A 21,779-nucleotide genomic window follows, 5' to 3' on the forward strand; every position below is an offset into this window, starting at 1 on the left:
AATTTCTGGAATGTGGCACAAGAAAGCTCAGCAGGTCAAAAGTATAAGAAAAGAGTAAAAGGGAGCTTCTTTGATACTTGGAGACCATTTTAATTTACTAAGTAAAGTAGATGTCTACTGCAAACAAACAATGTACGTCTTCAAGGAAGGCACAAAATGCAATGCGTTTCAACCTTACTGGTCTACGTCAGGCTGGAAACAGCCTCGTCACAGCCTGACGAAGACCAATGAGGTTGAAATGCGTTATTCTTTGAAGATGTACATTGTTTGTTTAACTGTTGCAGTAGACATGTACTTTACCTCATAATTAAAATTGTCTCCAAGTATCCAAGAAGCTTGTTTTTTCTCTTTTCTTTGTCATGATAGGATTACCTGTATACAGTGTTTGCAGATTCAGTGAACAGTTCAGGTGTAAAGTTTGTTTGGACCTAGAATGCAGAAAGACACAAAATTAGTTATTTCTATATAGTGCCTAAGTCCCTCCCATTTTCCGCATGGGACCTCAGAAAGTGAATTACCCGTTACTTTCTCCATTGACATTTCGTAAATGTTTTATGGTCACTCTCGATTCATCTTGTAGCTGAATCAATTGGTTTGTCCAAGCAAAACTCTTTTTATAGGGATTTTACAAAATGTCAATGGGGAATGAGGTCCCATGTGGACATACAGTAGGAGGGTGTGGGGGGGGGGGGGCACTTAAGCACTCTATACACATAGTGATTTAAAGCAACTATAAATCACCCTATCCGTATTCAACTCAAGTACCTTGGACAGGGTCAGAGAGCATCCTTGATCAACACTGAACACTGGGTACAGAGGCTCAGAGAACGTGGTGTGGAAGGTGTGAAGGAGAGTATTTTTGTCAGAGGAAAGCCAGTAGTAGAATGACAAGATGCCAGCTGGCCAGTCCAGATACACTCCTAGTCTCAAGGGTCTGGCCAGGAATGCCTTGACGTCAGTGTATGGGACAAGAAAAAAAGTCCTTTCATTTTTGTGGTGGAACATGAATCCAAATCCAGTCATACTGAAACACCAGCTCTTCTCGTTGAATCCAATGCCCATGTTCATCTGTCCTTTCCTCTCAATACTCTTATATGCCACTCCAACAGACACAAGTCCTTGCCACTCCACCTCCCAGTAGCAGCGCCCAGTCAGACCCTTTGTACACATCACCTGGCCCATGATGTGACCATCAAACCTCTCTGGGTGATCAGGATATGGCTGCTTCTCTTTTATACACGCCACTCTCCTGTTCCTCTCTGAGAGGACAAGGTGTTCATTTGCTGTGTTGGGGTCCAGCGTGAGTTCACAGGCATCTGTAAAGAAATAAGTAACTCATTGTCAGTTATGCCAGTTTAACCGTAGTAATTGAGTGGGTGAAAAGCTGCGCTGAGTGAATCACATCCTTACACTGGTTCAGTAGCTGTGGGTTGACCCAGTGCTCCTCATCTTGGTCCACACTGAGGCAGAGACAACAGACAGTGAGATGGAGCTAATTTAGATTAATTGGCAGCTACTCAATCCGCCTGGCCATCCCCCTGCAGCGGCCTGGGCAGCAGCGTCCAAGACTGAGGAAGCAGCGGCACACTAGAACCGGCAGCAGAGACCAACAGCTCAGACAATCTGACTACTCTAGCCATTAACCGGACCTAACTAGCACACAAGGAATCTAACTTGTCCCAATTTCCCCCCGGGGATCATTAAAGTTTTTCTGATTCTGATTCTGATTCTGAACTAATCTACAGCCTAGTCTACCCTGTCCTACTCTACTCTAATCTAATATTAGCCTGAATACTATAACAATCAGAAGATCCAGCTCAGAGGTTTCTAAAGTGGGAGGTGAGCCTCCCCAGGGGGCCCAAACTGTTTCAGGGGAGGTTCAGTGAGTGATTTGTTTTAGTGTTTCAGTTTTAATTATTTTAGTAATTTGAAGAGTGAAGGCAGCTTTTTCCATGGAGCTTTTTCCATGCTTTATCTGAGAGGAGGCCCATGGTCTCAAACTTTGGAATCCTCTCGTCTAGCTAATCTACAGCCTACAGGTAGGCTGTTGCTAATCTATAGCCTAGCCTAAACTATTCTGACCTACCGGCATCCCGCAACCAATGATGGAGAGCACCGATGCCCCCCACCCCACCTCGGCCCCCACACCCATAAGGTGAGAACGAAGGCCGGGCCGAGACACACTTTCGCAAACAAAAACTGTTTTTTATATTACTAAAAAATTTCCACTTGTGCCATGTGCTTCTCTCCAACACAGCCAGATAGAAACTATGGATGCTTCCTGAATGTATGGTCACATGACAATAAATGTGCACAGTTGGGGTCAACTTGCCCACTGGCTCATCTTACCCCATTCTCCTATTTATTGCACTTCAATAAGTAAATTATTGAAGCGAAGGTACGTGCATTCTAAGCAAACTATTTGAAGTCAGTAGCGTCAGCTGCCCATTATCTTATTGTTGTTGAGTCGTATGGTAACGTTGGAAATATATAGATGGTTTCAACTCGACAACATAAACATTTTTTTTTTTTTTTTTTTTTACCTTTATTTATACAGGGGAGTCTCACTGAGAGCAATGCTCTCTTTTTCAGGAGTGCCCTGTTCACATTCACACACATTCATACCTGGAAGCTGACCAGTACAACCACAGTCTGATTTGCTGGCCACTGATCAGCTCCACTGGAGCAGTTGGGGTTAAGGGCCTTGCTCAAGGGCACCTCAGTGGTGGTAATGAGGGAGGGGCAAGCACTGCCTTTTCACTTTCCCCACCCAGATTTATCCTGCCGGTCCCGGGGATTGAACCGACAACCTTCCGGTCACAAGCTCGCTTCTCTAACCATTGGGCCACCACTGCCCACATTGGGCCACATTCCCCCAGCTTGCTTCCTGTTGCAGTATTTGTTACTATAGTACAATAACTGACAGGACACATAGGTTCTAAACACTTCCCTAGTCTATACTGGATAACCTTGATGACTTTTCCAGGGGCGTCATGCAAGCCAACAATCTGAAGGGGTAGGAGGGCAGCGCCAGAATCAAAAAATGTTTGGGGAGTTGGAAGCCAGATTTAAAGGAATATCTAATTTTAAATTAATAGACTGAGCAGGTGTAACCATAAGGCTATTTTCCAAACTGCTCAGCCTCCTGGAAAGATCCATAATCACCAGACTAAGTACATTGCCACTGCCCAGGCTCAATGGACTTGACAAAAAAGGGAGACCACATGTTTCAAAGCAATGTAACACAATGTTTATTTTGGCTGGTATTGCCTTTTCAGAAGGTAGAAATAATATTTTCTCTTCCATTAGTCTCATCTAGTGTCCTCTAGAGCAGGGGTTCCCAACATTTTTTGTGCCAAGGACCAGATACATGGAAAAAAAGCTTGCGGACCGGTTGTCAATTTTAATGGTTTTAGTTACAAATATATTTACTCACCCGGTGGCGACAAAGGGTAAATAACAGCCTTTTGTTCTGTATGTAGCCTATACAGTATTTATGTTTTTGTTTGAACTACAAACATAAATAAACATCAACTTGAAACTATGTTTCAACTACCATACACAGCCTATAATATTATAGCCTATGTTTATTTAAAAAAAATCATTGCCCCCTCAGTTACAATAGGCATAACGCTTCTGGACTTTTCTCACATCCATTTCAGGCTTTTTGAGATATTGTGTTTTAGTAAATGCTTTTGGCATCATCGTAAAAAAAAAAAAAAAAAAAATCAATCGCCCCAACCAACCCAGCTATGAAACAATTTATCATGACAACAGGCATATCTGCACCTTTCTACAGTGTACTAACTTGAGTTTTTCCAGTCTCCAGCATGGATCCTCCAGTCCAGCAGAGAGCAGCTTCACTCCTGAGGCTCCTGGATGATTGTAGCTCAGGTCCAGCTCTTTCAGATGGGAAGGGTTGGAGTTCAGAGCTGAGGCCAGGGAAGCACAGCCGTCCTCTGTGATTCCACAGCCTGACAGCCTGCTCAGAGAAGGACAATTAACACAAAGAGCACAGCGGCCATTTTTACATTTTTGAAATGTATGTGCAATAACTTTGTTGAATTAAAAAATACAATGCTGCTGGTACCTGACTTTTCCTAAAAGTGTCTGTATTGTAATTTAAAATAGTTTGTTATATATTATTACACAAAAGGCAAAGAAACTTTATCATTTTTACCTGGTAAGACCATAGGCATTTTGACCTCACTGAATTTCCCAGGGTTCTAGACCTATTCTTTAGTATATATTTTCACATTTTGGTGTTGTTTTGTCTTTTTTAAATATATTCTAACACAACAAATACATTAATCTCTCAATTGGGTATTTATCATGAGAGATTATAGAGTTTGGAATCTAGTGGTCACTTATGGCCATTCTAGTAGTTATGGAATTCTGGCACTTCTTTAAACTTGTTAAAATGCACATTTTCGTGTTATTTCGTCTTTTCAAAATAACGCAATGAATGCATTAATCTCTCAACTGGGTATTTATCATGAGAGATTATAGAAGTTTGGAATCTAGTGGTCAAAATGACCACTTACGGCCATTCTAGTAGTTATGGAATTCTAGTCCTTCTAGTGTTAAACAAGCATAGATCCAGTAGAGAAGTAACCTGGTGGTGCCAGATGGGGGCGGTATTGTTTTCACAAAACAATACCGCCCCCATCTCGCAGCGTCAGCTTAGTAGAGAAGGGGTACTCAAACTTTTTTTTATTTTTATTGAAGGTCCACTCACAATGGTCTGGAACAATCCTAGTAAAACATACCGAGACCAACATCCATACGTAACTTAAAGACCCCCTAAAGTCATGTTTCAAGATGTGTGTGTAAAATACTCTACTTTGAATAATAATTTGTCTCTGATGGTTTTCCCCACAAAAAACATTAAATTATCTTGTTAAAATCCTTAAAATGACTTACCCTCCTTCTCCCTCATTTAAAAATCAAAAGCAACAAGTGTTATCTAGAACCTAACTAGCCAATCATAGCATACAACACAGGCGTTCAACACATTCTCACTTGTAAGGGACGAGAAAGGCTCCTGACCGATCTGCAGTATATGACAAGTTGGGAGTGAGAATGTATTGGGGCTTTAACTGCTGAATACTGGACAGTGATTGGCTCCAGGATTCATGATGTCATGAATCTTGCTTGTTGAAAGCAAGATTCAGAGAAATTTCCACTTTCACCTGACAATTGTGGAAACAGCCTTCTAGTGTCAAACTCGATACAGACATCATTCTGCACAATGAAGCTCAGACATCCAACTGTAGGAACACTAACAAAAACTGATTTTTTACTTTAGGGGCACTTAACACATTCACTGCCAGCCGTTTTTTCAATACTGTAGGTAGGTTCTGCCAAGTTTTTTTTTTGAGGATTCTGGCTCATCTTTCAAGAGCCGAGGATTCTTTTCTGCTAAGATTTTGTGAACACAAATGATCTCAAAAGAACTAATAGAATGTGTGCTTTCTCTGTCTAAAAGAGTTAGTTTGTAGAGTTAGTAGTTATGTAGGCATTAGCAGTAGAATACAGCATGGTTTCAGCGTCTGAAAATTTATTCTGAGATAAATGGCTTTTTGTGAAATTCGATAGAACAGTCACTTTAACCATTTATTTTTGGCGTAAGACGTCAGACATCTAAACAATAGTTTTGAACAGTAATTTCCTCCATAGCAGCAGGAAACCCCCCTCTCCTTCAAACTCCTCCCTCCGTGGGTGTGTCTCTGGTGGCTTTGCAGCGTTTGTCACAAGCGAGGCTCTGCCTGTCTGTGCTGCCTGGCTGCTGGCGGCTGCTCTTTGGGCGAGTCTGCATGAGTCGTTTCGGTTGTGAGCTCAGCTGCAATGCAGAGCTCAGCTGTACAACTTTCTGCCGTGTTTCAAAGTGTGTTGCACGCATAATCTATTATGCAAATTTGCAATCCCCCACCGCCAGCTCGCAGCGCGATAATGCGTGAAAGCGAAAGCGTTTTCGCCAATCCATTTTACAGTATGAGAATGGTTTCCTCGCGCGTTCCCCTGCAGTTTTGGCTCGGCTTCTAGTCTGGAGAGCACTGTCGCCACTTAGTGGGTCGGTGGAATGGGTTGTACACGTTCGGTGGCTCCAATATTTTTATAGGAGACGTGGGGGGCGTTGATCCATATCCCACCGTCAAAAAAAGATTTCTTTTTTTTTTGACGAGTCAACTCATCATTGGCAGTGAACGTGTTAACATAACTATAATTAGGCCTATAGCAGGGGTGGGCAACTATTTTTCATGGGGGGCCACATGAGAAACCCAGATTGTTGCCGGGGGCCGAACAAATATTGTCATGCCATAACCCATGGATGGGCAACTTTGATGATAGAGAAGGCCACAAAAAAATGTCCTCACTACCAGTTTTTGCTGAGGGCTGAACGGCGCCAGCGTGAACATTTTTGGGCATTTGAAGCCAGGTTTAGAGGAATAACTCATTTTAAATTAACAGTTGTGATGTCATTATTCAGTCTTAACCACCAATATTTGATCCTTTTCTCACTCACTCCTATGTCACCACCTGCTCTCCCTGCAGGGCTTGAAATTAACTTTTTTCACCACCTGCCAATATGGCTGCTAGATTTTAAAGTTACCAGCCAATTAGAATTTCCACTAGCCGAAATGTTTTTCTTGAAATAAACCAGAATATGAGTGGGTTAATTTAAGCATAAGTATCAGTAAGTGGCCCGGGATTCTCAAAGCCTGTGTTGAGGGTCACACAAAAACAAAAATGCACTCTTGAAGCTAGATAAATCCAAAACCAACAAGTTAATTATTTAAATTTCTACTTCAATGTAGAACAGTCATTTCTTACACATGAGATTACTTTTAGCCTTTTAGTCATAAATATTATTGAAAGATATTCCATATTCCAGACTGAAATGCTATAACAGAAGAGTATTGGCCAGAATGACATGAACATTTGGACACTTATTCAGCGGGTATCTTGCATGTTGCGTTCAGAATTTTTTGCAATTCCATCGCGGGCCACACAGGGGGCAATATGTTGCCATATGTTGCCCATGTATGGCCTATAGAGTACCTAAGTCACACCCTCTTCCAGGTTCGGCATGTGGCCTAAGAGATTTCATTCCCTATTTATTTCCCCATAGATGTTTCTTTAAAATCCTTATAAAATGTTTTACTTGGACGAAAACAGTAATTCAGCTATATTCCGAATCATGAGAGACCATAGAACATTTCAATCGGACAAAAAATAAAATAAAAGCAGACACCCCCCCCCCCCCATGTCCAACCATTGTTGGATTGAGTACTATTGCAGTGAATTGTTTGTCTGTAATTGTTACTCCTGAGAGTATTGATTTAATCATGCTGAATCTCTTATCTAATAGCACCAGGATGTGTATTAGTACCTCAGTATCTCCAGCCTACATTCAGGACTTCCCAGTCCAATAGAAAGCAGCTTCACTCCTAAATCTTGCAGATTGTTGTCACTTAGATCAAGCTCTCTCAGGTGGGAATTTGAGCTGAGAACTGAGGCAAATACTTGACAGCATTTACTTTGTAGGAGACAACCAGACATCCTAAAATAAAGACAAAAATTAATTAAAAAAAAGAATATGTAAAGAAAATTGTGATGATTGTCCCATCACTAAAGACACTTACCTGAATTCCACCAGTTTAAAGTCTGGACTGATCAATACAGAAGGGATAACAAGCAACGGGCTCTGATCAAATGTATTTTTCTTTTCCACCTTTTCAGAATAATCAGTGAAATCACATTGGTCACTTCGGCAGTATGTCAAGTCCAGCGCTCTCAGGGACAATGGTTTTGTTTGAAGGACAGAGGCCAATGCGTAGCAATACTCAACAGGTAGTGCGAAGCTGGACAATCTGTGGAAACAAGATGGCATATCATTAAACAGAGCTATGTACCTCGATGAGGTTAGGGGTGATGGGTGACTCGCCTGGCTTGTTTCTCACAGTTCCCTTGTGTGGGACCTCAGGCACAATATCTCTCACAAGCACATAAACACCTTATGCAGCTGCTAATCATGTTGTAATATTGAATATTGATAATATGTATGTTTTTCTTTTATTGTCCTGCATGTGTTTGAGCATGTTTGTTGTTGTCTTGCTGTACATTGTCCTGAATTTTTTAAAATCAAATATTGAAGAAGAAAACAGAGCTGTGGATGTGCTGGGATGATGAGGATTAACTGAATTAATTTAACTGAATTCATGAACTGAGTTCATTCCATTTAGGACAAGTTCTTAAACCAGCCTGCATTCTCAGTGAAAGCAGCACACTTTTGGAAAAACCATTACACATATGCACTAGTAAAACGTACAACACATTTAAAGACAATTGCCAGTTGTGTGAGCTGTGTGAGTTGTGTGAGTTACGTCTAACTCAGCTTTGCAAGCCCTCTTTGCATGTTCTCTGTACTGCTTAATATACCTTGCTCTCTCTTCTGTTTGTTATTTTAGGCTTATTGGTTGCATTTGTCATGTCTATGTCCTGCATGTCTGTCCGCCAGGGCCGATTTTACCAACGGGCTCCCGGGGCCCGGGACATCAAGGGGCCCAAAAAAAAAAAAAAAAAAAAAATTTTTTTTTTTTTTTTTTTTTTTACTAATTTCTTTTTTTTTTTTACTAAATAATAATAATACTAAATAATAATAATAAAAGTGCTTGTTGTTACATCTCAGTGGCAATGTTTTCTTTCCAATCAGGCTGTTTATGAAAGAACATGATGGCTAAACCTACAGTTTGTGTTTGTAAGTTAGAATGGGGGTACGGTGGCGCAGTCGGTAGCGCTGTCGCCTCACAGTTAGAAGGTCCTGAGTTCGATTCTCGCCTGGGACACTGTGAGCGCTGTGGTTGTGTTCCCCCCCATATCTTCAGTGCCTGAGGGTTCAAATCTCACCTGGAGCGAGTGTTTGTTTGATAAGGATATATTTCACTTTATATTAGGGTACACAAAAAGAGTAACAAATGGACAGGTAATGATTCAGTACTCATAAACTACTGAGTATGATGCACCACTTTAAAAGAGGGTACACAAAAAGAGTAACTAATGGACAGGTAATAATTAAGTAATGAGTAACTAACAATTAACTATATACTCACAAACGGACCATTGACTAACCATTAACTAATGAGTAATTACTCTACTAAGGAACTAACAACTAATCATGAACTAATGATTAACTACTATACTCACAATGTGACCTTAACTAGTGATTAACTAATTATTAACTAATATATTCACAAACTGACATTTATTAATCATTAACGAATGATTAACTACTCTACTCATGGAACTGACCGACTAATCAGTAACTAATGATTAACTACTATATTCACAAGCTGACATTTAGTAATCATTAAGTAATGATTAACTACTCTACTCAGGAACTTAGATACTAATCATTAACTAATGACTACTCATTAACTATGATTAAATAGTGATTGACTAATGACAAATTATACATTAACTACTCATTAACTAACTATTAGTTAATCATTAGTTTACTAGTAACTACTACAGTATTTGTGTATGTTATTGTAAAGTGTTACCCTTTAGCTATGTCCTTGATTCAATGTCACTATGACTACACCTGTGTATACTGGTCGAGTGGCATCACAAAGAAATCTAAAGACAGGCTTCAAAAAGCCCAAAACAAATTGATGAGGGTCATCCTTGGCCTCAGTCCAAGAACGCACATTGGCCCACCCCACTTTAAAGAGTTAAATTGGCTCCCAGTGGAAAGCAGAGTCCAACAGTTGAAGCTTACCATGGTATATACAATATCACATGACCTTTGCCCCAACTACTTCAACAAGTACTTCCAGTGTGTCCATGACATCCATAACCAGAACACAAGAGCCAGTGTAGCAGATCTAAAATTGCCCAATCTGAAGACCGAGGTAGGAAGAAGTACGTTCCTCTATTCGGGTGGAGAGGAATGGAACAAAATCCCTGAATCCCCAGAATCCTTGAAATTAGGCTTGCTAATTCTCTGAATGGTTTTAAATTTTAAATTATTTTTGAGCAAACTTGTGTAAAACATGAGTCCCCCGGTGCTATGATATGTTTTTTTTTATCTAATGTTCTTTTTATCCTTTGACTGTTCTCTATTGTTTAACCTGATTTTACTATCGTGTTGTGTGTCATGTTTTATAAGACCAGGGACCATGATGGAAATAAGTGTTCACACTTTTCATGTTATCCCTTAGATGTTTGTCTTGCATTATCCAGAATAAAATTAATTCATTCATTCATTCATTCATTCAAGAAAACCTTTCCACCCGCAGATTTATGACTAGTTATCTAATGGTAGTCTATTGCTATTTCATTGTTATTGTTGTGCTAACCTGCTTGTACGTTTTTGTTGTTTTTTGTTTTGTTTTTGTGAATGGCTTATGACATTTTATTTTATTTATTTAGCCTTTATTTAAACAGGTAAAATCACATTGAGACCGAAGTCTCATTTACAAGTGCGACCTGTTCATACAGCAGCTCATACAACAGTTACACATGTAAAGACAGCAACAGTGAAATCAACCGTCAAACCATAAGTTAAAAACAACATGAAACATAAAGTGCTGACATCGCAAGGACAACAGTTTAAAATTTGCCCCTTGGCTAACACTGGGCCTTGTGGTTAGTTTAGTTAAAGGAGAATTTCGGTTCTTTTGAACCTGGACCCCTCTCCTGTTCCCAACTACAGGTAGTTGGCCAGCCGGCAGGAAAGTATCGCGGGACTTGACGAGACTTGGTGACCGAGATCACGAATGAGGTAATTTGATCCCTGGTAGACTCCAGGGAACAGCCCGGGGGGAAATACCAGTCTGGTGGTTGTTGCGGGATGAGATTATGACGATATGTGGCGAAAACGGGAATAAAACTGGCTATTTAGATGCAGGAAAGACAGGCTGCCACTTGGCCCCCTCGGAGCTCCATTTTACGACTGGCTTGGACGCTATTGATCTCAAAACAACGCTAGGACGGCCAGAAACGCTGCGGAGATGACTGGGTGAGTTGTCAGATCATAATTAATGTGAGGAGAGGGGTTAAAAAACAACGAAATTCTCCTTTAATGTGTATTGTCCCTGATCAACCAATAAAATAAATCTTAAAATACATTAAGTTTAATATATAGCTGTGGATCAGAATATCTACGTTTAATATTCGGAAAGGATTATTCTCCATAAGTGAATGTCTGGAGAAACAGTTGAGGCTTTAATCTACCACTGACCTGAGTGTCTCCAGTTTACAGTTAGGATGTTTCAGTGCATCAAGGAGACGGTGAGGGAAGAGACCAATGTTGCAGTTAACACACAGCACACACAACTCTCTCAGAGAAGATTCCTTCGATTGAAGAATGGAGACTAGTATTTCAAGGCAGCCATCAAAATCTTGTACATGCTCACTCGTCAGTCTGTAAAAGTAGAAAAAGTCAGGACAGGACTATTACAATAATATTGGTTATGTGAAAGCATAGATATTGATGTCAACTGGAAAAAGGGAAACTTTTGTGTTTTGGAACTCTTACTCAAATCTAGTTTGCTGGGACTCCAGCCCGGCGGTATTGTGTTGTTTGTGTAAGGTCTGTGTGTTCTGGGCGGTCCCCAGCAGCGCACTCCCCCAGTTTTAAGTCGATCAGACGGATTTTTCTTGAGATAAACTGCTTTTTGTGTTGGCAGTAGGTGGTGCTATGCCGAATTGCATGAAAGTCGGCACTGCTCTCTGCCGGGTTCCCAGCAGTGCACTCCCCTAGTTTGGAGTTGATCAAACGGTCCATGAGATAAACCATTTTGTGTTGCCAGTAGGTGGTGCTATACGGAATTGCACGAAATTTGGCACTGCACTCTAGCCTGGTAAACCAGCCGGTCATGTGAACTCACATTTCATTTGGTTCTGCGGGACCATCTGGCCTCAACTCTGGGAGGTAGTGATGCGCAGATCAGGGTTTTTTAACGCCCGCACCAACCCAACCCGTCATCGGAGCCAGTCCGCCCCGCCCGCCCCATTAAAATATCTGAAAACCCAGAACCCAACCCAACCCAGCAGCCCGCAAACGGCCAATTTAATGTAATAAGTGTCTCTGGACTCACGATGAGCACAGCAGAGCTCTCCAAGGTGTCCAAACTCGTCTCCTTCTCTCTCTCACAGACAGACACACACATGCGTGCCGGTGCGCGACTGGACAAGTTTTACTGCTGTGGATGCGTTGCGCGGCAGCTGCTTTCATGTCAAAGTTCTTTCTGCTCGTCGGCACTACTAACTTATCGATCTTTCCTCAATTCATCCAAGGTCTCAAAATGGAGGTAACTAGCAGGTAAAGGAGGTAGGCTACAGAAACAGTTCTTATTCCTTCCAATTTCTTTTAATTACCTCATGCGCTCTCAATTAGTCACGTAGCCTACTCACGTTGCAGTAAAATTGACAAATACATCAGTCGAGTCCACATAGAAAATTTGCGGTGGCATTAGTTTTATGGACACTTTAATTACAGCGAATAATCCTTCCAAAATGTTTGTTTTGAGAGCACATAGGCTACCTCATTTGAAGCGTTTCTTTACTAGTGCAGCAGGTGCACTGCAGACAGCTTCAAACGTCGCTTCAGCTGACCCACCAGGCGGTCAGCTGGATATCTCCACTCATCCTGATATCTCCAGTCATCCTGATGTCTCCACTCGTCCTATCACGTTCGGAGACTTGCCGATCATACTTAAGCGCCTGATTGCCCACCAGGAAGAAGCAATCCAGGCTGTGGCTTCCAAGGCCGAGGATCGGTACGCCCTCCTGGTAAAACGTCTAGATCTTCTCGACGGTCGCCTGATTGCCCACCAGGAAGAAGCAATCCAGGCTCTGGCTTCCAAGGCCGAGGATCGGTACGCCCTCCTGGTAAAACGGCTAGATCTTCTCGACAGACTAAACCCTCCTGAGGGTGTCATTCCGCAGCCTTCTGCCCCCCCTGCCCCAGCTTCCGAGCGCACCGTCGTTCCGGAGGTTTCCAGACCTGCTACCCCCCCGGTCACAGCGGCCGTTGCTTCTAGCTCTGCCTCTCGGCCGCCTCCAGCTGCTAAGCGCATATTCTGGGGGGGAGTTCGCGTCATCCCAGAGCAGGGGCAGCCACATTTGAGTCCCAGCAGCCATCTGTACCGTGATTTGACCGGCAGGGTTCGCATCACACCAGAGGAGAGGCAGCACCGTTTGGACACCCGGAGCTGCCTGTACTGTGGTCGAGCCGGGCATTACCTCTCCTCCTGCTCCCGGCGTCCAGTAAGTGGTCCCACCGCTCGCCGGCCCGTGGTACTCTCAGTGGATCAAGACTCTACGGGTTCAACCCCGAAACCCATACGGTTGGGCAGCGTTCACGTGACCCAGGAGTGGCAGTGTGTCTCCAAGAGGGTTAAGGAGTTGGAGAAGACTGTAGATCGTCTCATTGAGAAGTTCAATCACTGCCTGCAGATCAGCTCCGTCCCCCCGCAGGGGGACTCCGAGTCTGCTGGCCCTGAGGCACAACCTGTGGACCTTCCCCTCGCCGAGTCTGAACCCGAACCTCAGCAGCAGCCTATTCCAGTTCTTGACCCACACGTAGGTTCCAGCTTGATGCTGGGAGGTCCCCGTAGTGTCGTCAGCCCTCGGTCAAGAGCAAGAAGAAATAAGAAGCGTTTAAAGGAGGAGACGGTGGGTGACCTCCCCAAACTACAGGTCGGGAGGGCAGGCCTCGCTGAGTCAGATCCCCCTGTGGCTCTCCCTTCGGAGACGGCGGCATTTGACCCTTTTGATGGTCTCCAGCCTCCCGTGTTTGGATCGTGCCCCGGGGGATGGCCATTATTATATCCAGTATTAGGGAGGAGCACCTCCACTGTCCTACACCCCCTTTGGGGTCTGACCACCTGCATCTAACCACCTGCTGAAGAGCACCTCACTCTCCTACACCCCCTTTGGGGTCTAACCACCTGCATCTAACCACCTGCTGAAGAGCACCTCACTCTCCTACACCCCCTTTGGGGTCTAACCACCTGCGTCTAACCACCTGCTGAAGAGCACCCCCACCAGAACCTGCGGATTTTCTGTCCCCCAGATGCCATCCTTGATGGCCTCATTGGACGCCAGGTGGCGTCCGTTGAGGGGAGGGTACTGTTAGGATGACGTCATCATTCCTACTTTGACGTCGTCATTCCTACTATGATGTCATCGATCACTGATGATGTCATGATTCATAAGTGTCTTTCATGCCTTTCGCTGGTGATGTCATAACACAGGTGATGTCATATTCGGATCTATAAGGGCCTGTTCCTGCAGGTCCTGGCCAGTGATTCATCAAGGATCACTTCAATCTCTGCAACCGTTCCCCAACCTCGAACAAGTGCAGACTCAGCTATCAAGTTCCACAACACCCAGCTTCTCAAGACTTCACTTACCAAGTTGGCAGGTGGACCTTGTTTTTCGGGAGGTTCAACTTCACCTTAACTTACCGACCGGGTTCTAAGAACGTCAAGCCAGACGCCCTGTCCCGCCAGTTCTCTGCTGACATACGGGCTGAGCCCGAACCCGTGTTGCCTGCGGCCTGTTTTGTGGCCGCGGTAACGTGGGAGATTGAATCGCGTGTCCGTCTAGCCCAACAGGGACAGCCTGACCCAAAGGGCGTTCCGCCAGGACGTCTATTCGTTCCTGACTCCGCCCGTTCTGAGGTTCTTCTGTGGGGCCACTTGACGCGGCTTACTTGTCACCCTGGGGTTAGACGGACCCTTGCCTTCATCCGCAGGCGCTTCTGGTGGCCCGCCATGGAGGGGGATACTAGGGAGTTCGTCGCCGCTTGCCCGGTCTGTGCCCGAAACAAGACTTCGACTAAACCCTCGTCAGGCCTTCTTCGCCCCCTCCCTATACCTCGTCGCCCTTGGTCTCATATGGCCATGGGCTTTATAACCGGACTCCCTCCATCCCATGGGAACACCGTCATCTTGACCGTCATTGACCGATTCTCTAAGTGGGCTCATTTTATCCCACTTCCTAAGCTCCCGTCCTCCAAGGAGACGGCGGACCTCTTGGTTTTACACGTGTACCGGGCACATGGCATTCCATCTGACATTGTGTCCGATCGGGGACCCCAGTTCATTTCTCAGGTTTGGAAGGCCTTCTGTTTGGCCCTTGGCACGACTGTCAGCCTCTCGTCGGGTTATCACCCGCAGACCAATGGCCAAGCCGAGAGGGTCAACCAGGAGTTGGAGACCATGCTGCGTTGCACCACAGCTGCTGACCCCTCCCACTGGAGTGCCCAGTTGCCGTGGGTTGAGTACGCCCACAACACGCACCCCAACGCCTCTTCCGGCATGTCTCCCTTTGAGTGCTGCTTCGGTTTTCAGCCCCCCTTGTTCCCCTCCCAGGAGGAGGAGGTTGCGGTGCCTTCCATGCAGACACATTTGCGCCGTTGCCGTCGCACGTGGAAGAGGGCTCGCGCATCGCTATTACGCTCCTCTGCCGAGACACAAGTCCAGGCTAACCGCCGCCGCACACCGGCCCCAGCCTATGCGCTGGGTCAGAGAGTGTGGCTCTCGTCTCGGAACGTTCCCTTGAAGGTTGAGTCAAGGAAGCTTGCGCCCCGTTTTATCGGGCCTTTTGTTATTGAGCGGGTTGTGAACCCAGCGGCTGTCCGCTTGGTTCTACCTGCTTCTCTCTGTCGCATCAACCATACCTTCCACGTATCCCAGGTCAAGCCGGTGCACTCTAGTCCCTTGTGCCCTCCTGCGGCGGCCCCCCCCGCCGCCTCGGTTAATCGACGACCACCCTGCCTACACGGTCCGGCGGCTGTTGGACAGGCGACGCAGGGGTCGTGGGTTTGAATACCTGGTGGATTGGGAGGGGTACGGCCCCGAGGAACGCAGTTGGGTTCCCCGCCGGTTCATCCTTGACGCTGCGCTCATTCGGGATTTCCTTGCGGCTGATCGGGCGCCGGGTGGCGCCCGTTGAGGGGAGGGTACTGTTAGGATGACGTCATCATTCCTACTTTGACGTCGTCATTCCTACTATGATGTCATCGATCACTGATGATGTCATGATTCATAAGTGTCTTTCATGCCTTTCGCTGGTGATGTCATAACACAGGTGATGTCATATTCGGATCTATAAGGGCCTGTTCCTGCAGGTCCTGGCCAGTGATTCATAAACTCACATCAAGGATCACTTCAATCTCTGCAACCGTTCCCCAACCTCGAACAAGTGCAGACTCAGCTATCAAGTTCCACAACACCCCAGCTTCTCAAGACTTCACTTACCAAGTTTGCCTTGGCCATCAACGACCCGCGAATAGATCCACATGTCTAACACCGATCCTGACAACGTCTTAATAAAGGGTTACTCTGCGTGTTTCACTGCTCTAACTAAATTATATTATAATGTTGCTTTGTCACGTTTTAAGCCTGCCCCGCCCGCGATATTTTCATAATTTGCCAATCCTGACCGCCTGCGGGGCGGGCCAGCCCGCGGGACCCGGCGGGTTCTGGGTGACCCGCGCATCACTACTGGGAGGGCTGTCTGCAGAAACGGCAAAGCGGAAAAGCCAATCAGCGACCTCGTAGTTGACATCGTAACCAGCCAATCAGAACGTCGCTAGGAAAACAGTAACGTCTGCCTCCTTGCCTGTCCGCCTCGAGGAGTAATATCAATGTTCGTCTTGTTTAAACAGCCATAAAGTGCGGTTATTGCAGAAATAACAGAAATAGACTCAATAACAACAATTAAACAAGTACAGGAATATACAACAGGAGTTTCTGGGAAAAATATGAAAAATATGTTTTGCCGTTCTCCTGAGTAGATTTGGGTTTGACTGGATCCAACGCTGATTGGCTGAAGGAGTTGTCTTTCAAGGCAAGTACACTGCCCAACTTTCACCCACTGCAAAGACTGTTGTGAAGGCTTCAGGCCAGATGGGAACGAAGAATGAAATGAAATGTGAGTTCACGTGACCGGCTGGTTTACCAGGCTAACTGCACTCCGCCAGGTCCCCCTAAGTGCACTCCCAGAGTTTGAAGTCGATCCGACGAATGGTTCTCGAGATAAACCACTTTTTGTGTTGCCAGTAGGTGGGAGCGGGGGTGGTACTGATGGCTGTACACAGCGCATGTGCCTCAGTCAACAAAGAAGTATAACTTTAGTTCTGCCACGTCAGTTCTGGCTATGGATTTACTTTGAAAATGACAGTTTCCCGTAACTTTGGATTATTATTTCAGTAGTGAGTACACAAGTAACATCATGTCATTGGACCGAAAGTTTTTTCAACCGAGAATCCACTGTTGAATGTTACGATGCCAGACCAGAATCAGTCAACTCATAGAGTGGGCGGATTCAAAGGTCTGGACCCAGACAATCTTTAACATCTACGCTGCAGTGAAAAAGTATTTGCCCACTGTTTGTGATTATATGTATTTTTGCACATTTAAAAAAATGATTTTGGTCAGATTGTCTTGTTTAAGGGAATGCCATATAAGAGCTGGCATAATTGTTGAAATTTGCCACGGAACTGTCAAGGTGCTCAAGGTGTGCTGGTTCAGGTGTAATGAATGTACTATAAAGCAGTGTATGGTCATTTCTAAGGTGCTACTTACGCTGCTCGTTTACACTTCTTTATTGGTAGCATAAGCTTATCAATCCCCACCAATGGTTTTCGACATTTTGTCAGATCAAGTTCATCAATCACTCCTTCTGACATCAGCAGCATGGTGGACAGTACTGAACAGTCAATGGTTGAGAGCATTACTCCTGACTTAAGAAACATCTGGATTTCCTTCTGAACTTGGTGTTCTTTCAGCTCATACTTGCAGAGGAAAAGATTCATGCACCTCTCAGGTTGGATGTTCTCTACATTGAAATTTCGAAGGTATCTCTTCATCTCCTCCACAGTCTCTGAGCTGTTCTCTGTCTGTGGCAGTAAACCTTGTAACATATTCTGATTGGACCCCAGTGTGATGCCAAGAAAGAAGCAGAGAAAAAGGTCCAATTGACCATTCTCACTCTGTAAAGCTTTATCCACGACCCTCTTCAGCAGGTCATGGAATGGCAGATCTGTAAGGTCAACCTCCAGAAAAGACTTCAAAGCGCTGACGTTCTTGGTCACACAGCAGTGGAACACGTAAACAGCAGCAAGGAACTCCTGAAAGCTGAGGTGCACAAAACTGAACATCTTCTTATGGTACAGCCCGCACTCTTGCTTCAAGATCTCTGAGCAAAATCCACAAAACTCTGACGCTTTGTCAACATCAATGCCACATTGCCTAAGGTCCTCTTCATAGAATAAGATGTTCCCTTTCTCCAGTTGTTCAAATGCTAACTTGGACAGTTTAAAGAGCATGGTATAATTCCTTGATTCGAGCGCCTCTTTTTCAGCCATGTCACCTGGCCTGTTCTCATATTTCTTTGTTGTACGTTGCGTTTGAATGAGTAAGTAGTGAATGTACAACTCTGTCACTGTTGTGATCATTCTACTCTTCTGGTCACTCCATCCTTTCTTAAAAACCTCTGCTGTGATCCAGCAGAAGATTGGTATATGGCTCATGAAATAGAAGCTTATCATCCCTTTGAGACGAGATATGACTTCTTTGGCCTGGTTAGCATCACTAAATCTTTTCCTGAAGAACTCGCTCTTCTGTTGTTCAGTGAACCCTTGCACTTCTGTCATCTGGTTAATGTATTGTTGAGGAATCTGATTGGCTGCTGCAGGTCGAGAAGTCATCCAGAGGAGAGCATTGGGAAGTAGGTTCCCCTTGATGAGGTTTGTCAGCAACACATCCACTGTCGATGTCTGATCTACATCACTCACTGTCTTGCTATCAGCAAAATCCAGTGGAAATCTACTTTCGTCCAAACCATCAAAGATGAACAGCACTTTCTTGTTGACAAGTTCCTGTGTATTTCGTATCCGCTTCAGCTCAGGGTAGAAGTGAAGTAGAAGTTGGATCAGACTGTACTCTCCCTCTTTGAGCATGTTCAGCTCTCTGAAAGGAAGCACAAAAATGAAATCAATGTCCTGGTTGGATTTTTCTTTTGCCCACTGAAGGGTGAAGTTCTGGACAGCAACCGTCTTTCCAATCCCAGCAATGCCCTTTGTCATTACTGTTTTGATGGACGTTTCTTTGCCAGGTTGGAGTTTGGGATTGAAGATATCAAGACAGTCAATCTGTTGACTTCTAATCCAGTTTGGTGAAAGTGATGATTCCACATTTGAGAGGTTAAACTGATGTAAAATCTCGTGTGAATTGCAACCATGTTCCTCAACCCCTTGAGTAATGCAGAAGACTCGTGTGTACATCCTTTCAAATGGAGATTCACTGGCTGCTGTTCCTTCATATATGCATGTAAACCTTTCTATCAGATGGGCTTTATGCTCCTCTTGAACATTCTCCATGATGTCAGCCACTGGGGAAAAAAAGAAAAATTCTGTGTTTCTTTAACAACTGTTATTAACCAATAGGCTACTAAACATGGTTTCTGTACTTCCCTCCTCACATTCTCTATTTCTCAGGGTTCCCACACCTTCATAAACATCAAATTCAATGACTTTCTAGGCCCACTTCCCTCAAATTCAAGGACCCAACATGGCATAGTTTGAGACATGGATCAAACTATCATGTATTAAGTAAGGGATAATGTATATTGAGGCGGTGATTACGGGGGAAATAATGACCGACAGGTGATGATTGAGCCCGACGCGCAGCGGAGGGCTTAATGATTCACCTGAAGCTCATTATTTCCCAGTAATCACCGCCTCAATATACATTATCCCCGCTTAGAACGCGGCCTACAACTAAATCATTCAATAATCTGACAAAAATAATTATTCAAATAGATTTTTTAATAGCGTTTTCAACGACAAAGCGGTTTCATTCGTAATTGGCACACAAGACACCACAGCTGCAACTGGTTGGCCTAATTAGTAGTGTCTGCAGACAAAATGCTCTTATCAACTGATTAATCCAGGTGTGGCAGAGCAGCGGTCGGTTGTTGAGAAATAATGACCGGTGAATCTTGTTGATTGACCAATCAGAATCGAGTATTCAAGAGAGCCGTGTTCTAATTACTCTTACAACACTGAGACATTTCAGGAGGCAGGTGGTGCATGAAACAAAGACACACAGACAGGCAGACACACATGCAGACAGTGGAACATAGCCTTTACTAATGTTAAGTAAAAAAAAATATCAAAATACCTTCAATTCTTGTGCAAAATATATAAATTCAAGGATTTTCAATTACCCATGTCTATTTACAAAAACTTTCAAGGCCTTGATTTATTTATCAAATTCACAAACTTTCAAGGATTTCAAAGACCTGTGGGAACCCTGATTTATTTATTGTTAAAGAGAATGAATAGTAGCAATCCTAATAGTTTTTACTTTACCATGGAATGTTTCAGTTAGTCATATTTCTCTACATAGGAGGAACTATCCAAACCTTCCCACTGAGTTCTATTTTGTCTCCTCATTCATTTATTGCACATAGCCTGCATCCATTATCACCTTAGTGCTACTCATATCTTTACTCAAGAATCATACCTACCATTTTGCAAACAAACAAACAAACACACACACACACACACACACACACACACACACACACACACACACACAATAGTATACACACAAACACACACAAAAACACAAAGACATACAATTACAGTCTTGAGTTTACGGTTCTGAACTCTACCTGAACTAAAGGTTCCCTATGACGCCCCCCCCCCCCCCCCGAATGCTTCTCTTGAGCAAAAGGGTTTGTGTGACACCCTCAAGTCAAAGGTTCCTTGGCTTGAAGTACCCACAGTTTTTATTAAGCAATACTAATATTAATACATACAGCCTAACGCAGGTATTTATGACTTTTTCCCCCCCAAAGTGTTATGTACGGGTTAATGCCCGATGAGGTGTTATCAGAAATTAATGGACGACAGGGAGGCGACATGGGGAAGTGCCAGAGTGCAGCCATACAACATAATAACAACATAAGTATGCAGGCAGCCACGGCACAAACGTTTATCATACTTACAGGTTTTGTTCAGCAAGATATAATAGTCTTCACAAATTAACACGATTATGATTTTGCACAAAAAACATACAAGTGGTGTTCATGTGTGAAGACTAACTTCCTGGTTGGCCCTTTTTATGGTCCTCGGTTGGCCTTAACACTTGGGACGAACACTAATAAAGCAGTGATGAGGTACAGTAGACAAAGTTAAGAGCGGTAGGCTAGGCTTGTACTTACTTAAGGGTCCAGAGTAGTTTCCTGTAGGCTATTTCGATCCGTTGTAGGCTACAGTGGTGAAATTAACTACAGCATACTATGCAAACCAGTGAAAAAGACCTTTAGCTGTTTCTCTGGAAGCAAGAGCTTTGTTGTCTCCCTCAGTGTGGACTTTTGTCCTCTCCAGCCCGATAAAGCAGCACAGCCCAGTGTTTTACAGCATGTAGTCAGCTGTGTTGCCTCGTGACGACGCTGCAGCCTAACCTGTTGTGCAGGTTTCATTGTGCACAAAAGAGCTGCTTCACTTGAGCTGCTTCACTTGCTGTCGGAAATATCTCAGTTCAGAGCAAGACAAGATCTCTGTCTGCAGCTTGCAACACTTCAATGTACGCCACCGTTGTGGAGGTCGGTGCTCTCAGAAGGGGACAGAATACTGGAAACAGTTCAATGGGCCACTTCAATAAAGACTGAACCCAAAAGAGAGGACTGGTATGGAGCACTCAAATAACTTTAAATAGATTTAATAAGGTGCAAAAAAATCTTTTAGCAGC

At 44.1% G+C, this 21,779-nt stretch overlaps 2 protein-coding genes across 2 annotated transcripts in view; both read right to left on the reverse strand.

The window, feature by feature from the left end:
• The window catches only part of LOC310777931 (NACHT, LRR and PYD domains-containing protein 3-like), a gene marked incomplete at its 5' end in the record, with an annotated part of 66,629 nt that overhangs the window by 14,638 nt on the left and 30,212 nt on the right, over nt 1–21,779 (reverse strand). Inside the window, 2 exons of the mRNA XM_083638274.1 lie at nt 373–428; nt 766–1,316. Coding sequence (XP_083494400.1) covers nt 373–428; nt 766–1,316 — 607 coding nt within the window. The remainder of the gene's footprint in view (nt 1–372; nt 429–765; nt 1,317–21,779) is intronic.
• Nucleotides 1,514–11,319, reverse strand: LOC310778746 (NACHT, LRR and PYD domains-containing protein 12-like; the record flags this gene model as incomplete). The annotated part of the gene is made up of 5 exons (XM_083639202.1): nt 11,246–11,319; nt 7,647–7,874; nt 7,394–7,564; nt 3,809–3,982; nt 1,514–1,568 (listed from the first exon to the last, which is right to left on the reverse strand). The coding sequence occupies exons 3-5, from the start codon at nt 7,561–7,563 to the stop codon at nt 1,514–1,516; spliced, it is 399 nt and encodes a 132-aa protein (XP_083495328.1). The 5' UTR covers nt 7,564; nt 7,647–7,874; nt 11,246–11,319.

The sequence above is a fragment of the Poromitra crassiceps genome, assembly GCF_964638095.1.
Source record: "Poromitra crassiceps genome assembly, chromosome: 6".
In the NCBI taxonomy this organism is placed as follows: Eukaryota; Metazoa; Chordata; class Actinopteri; order Beryciformes; family Melamphaidae; genus Poromitra; species Poromitra crassiceps.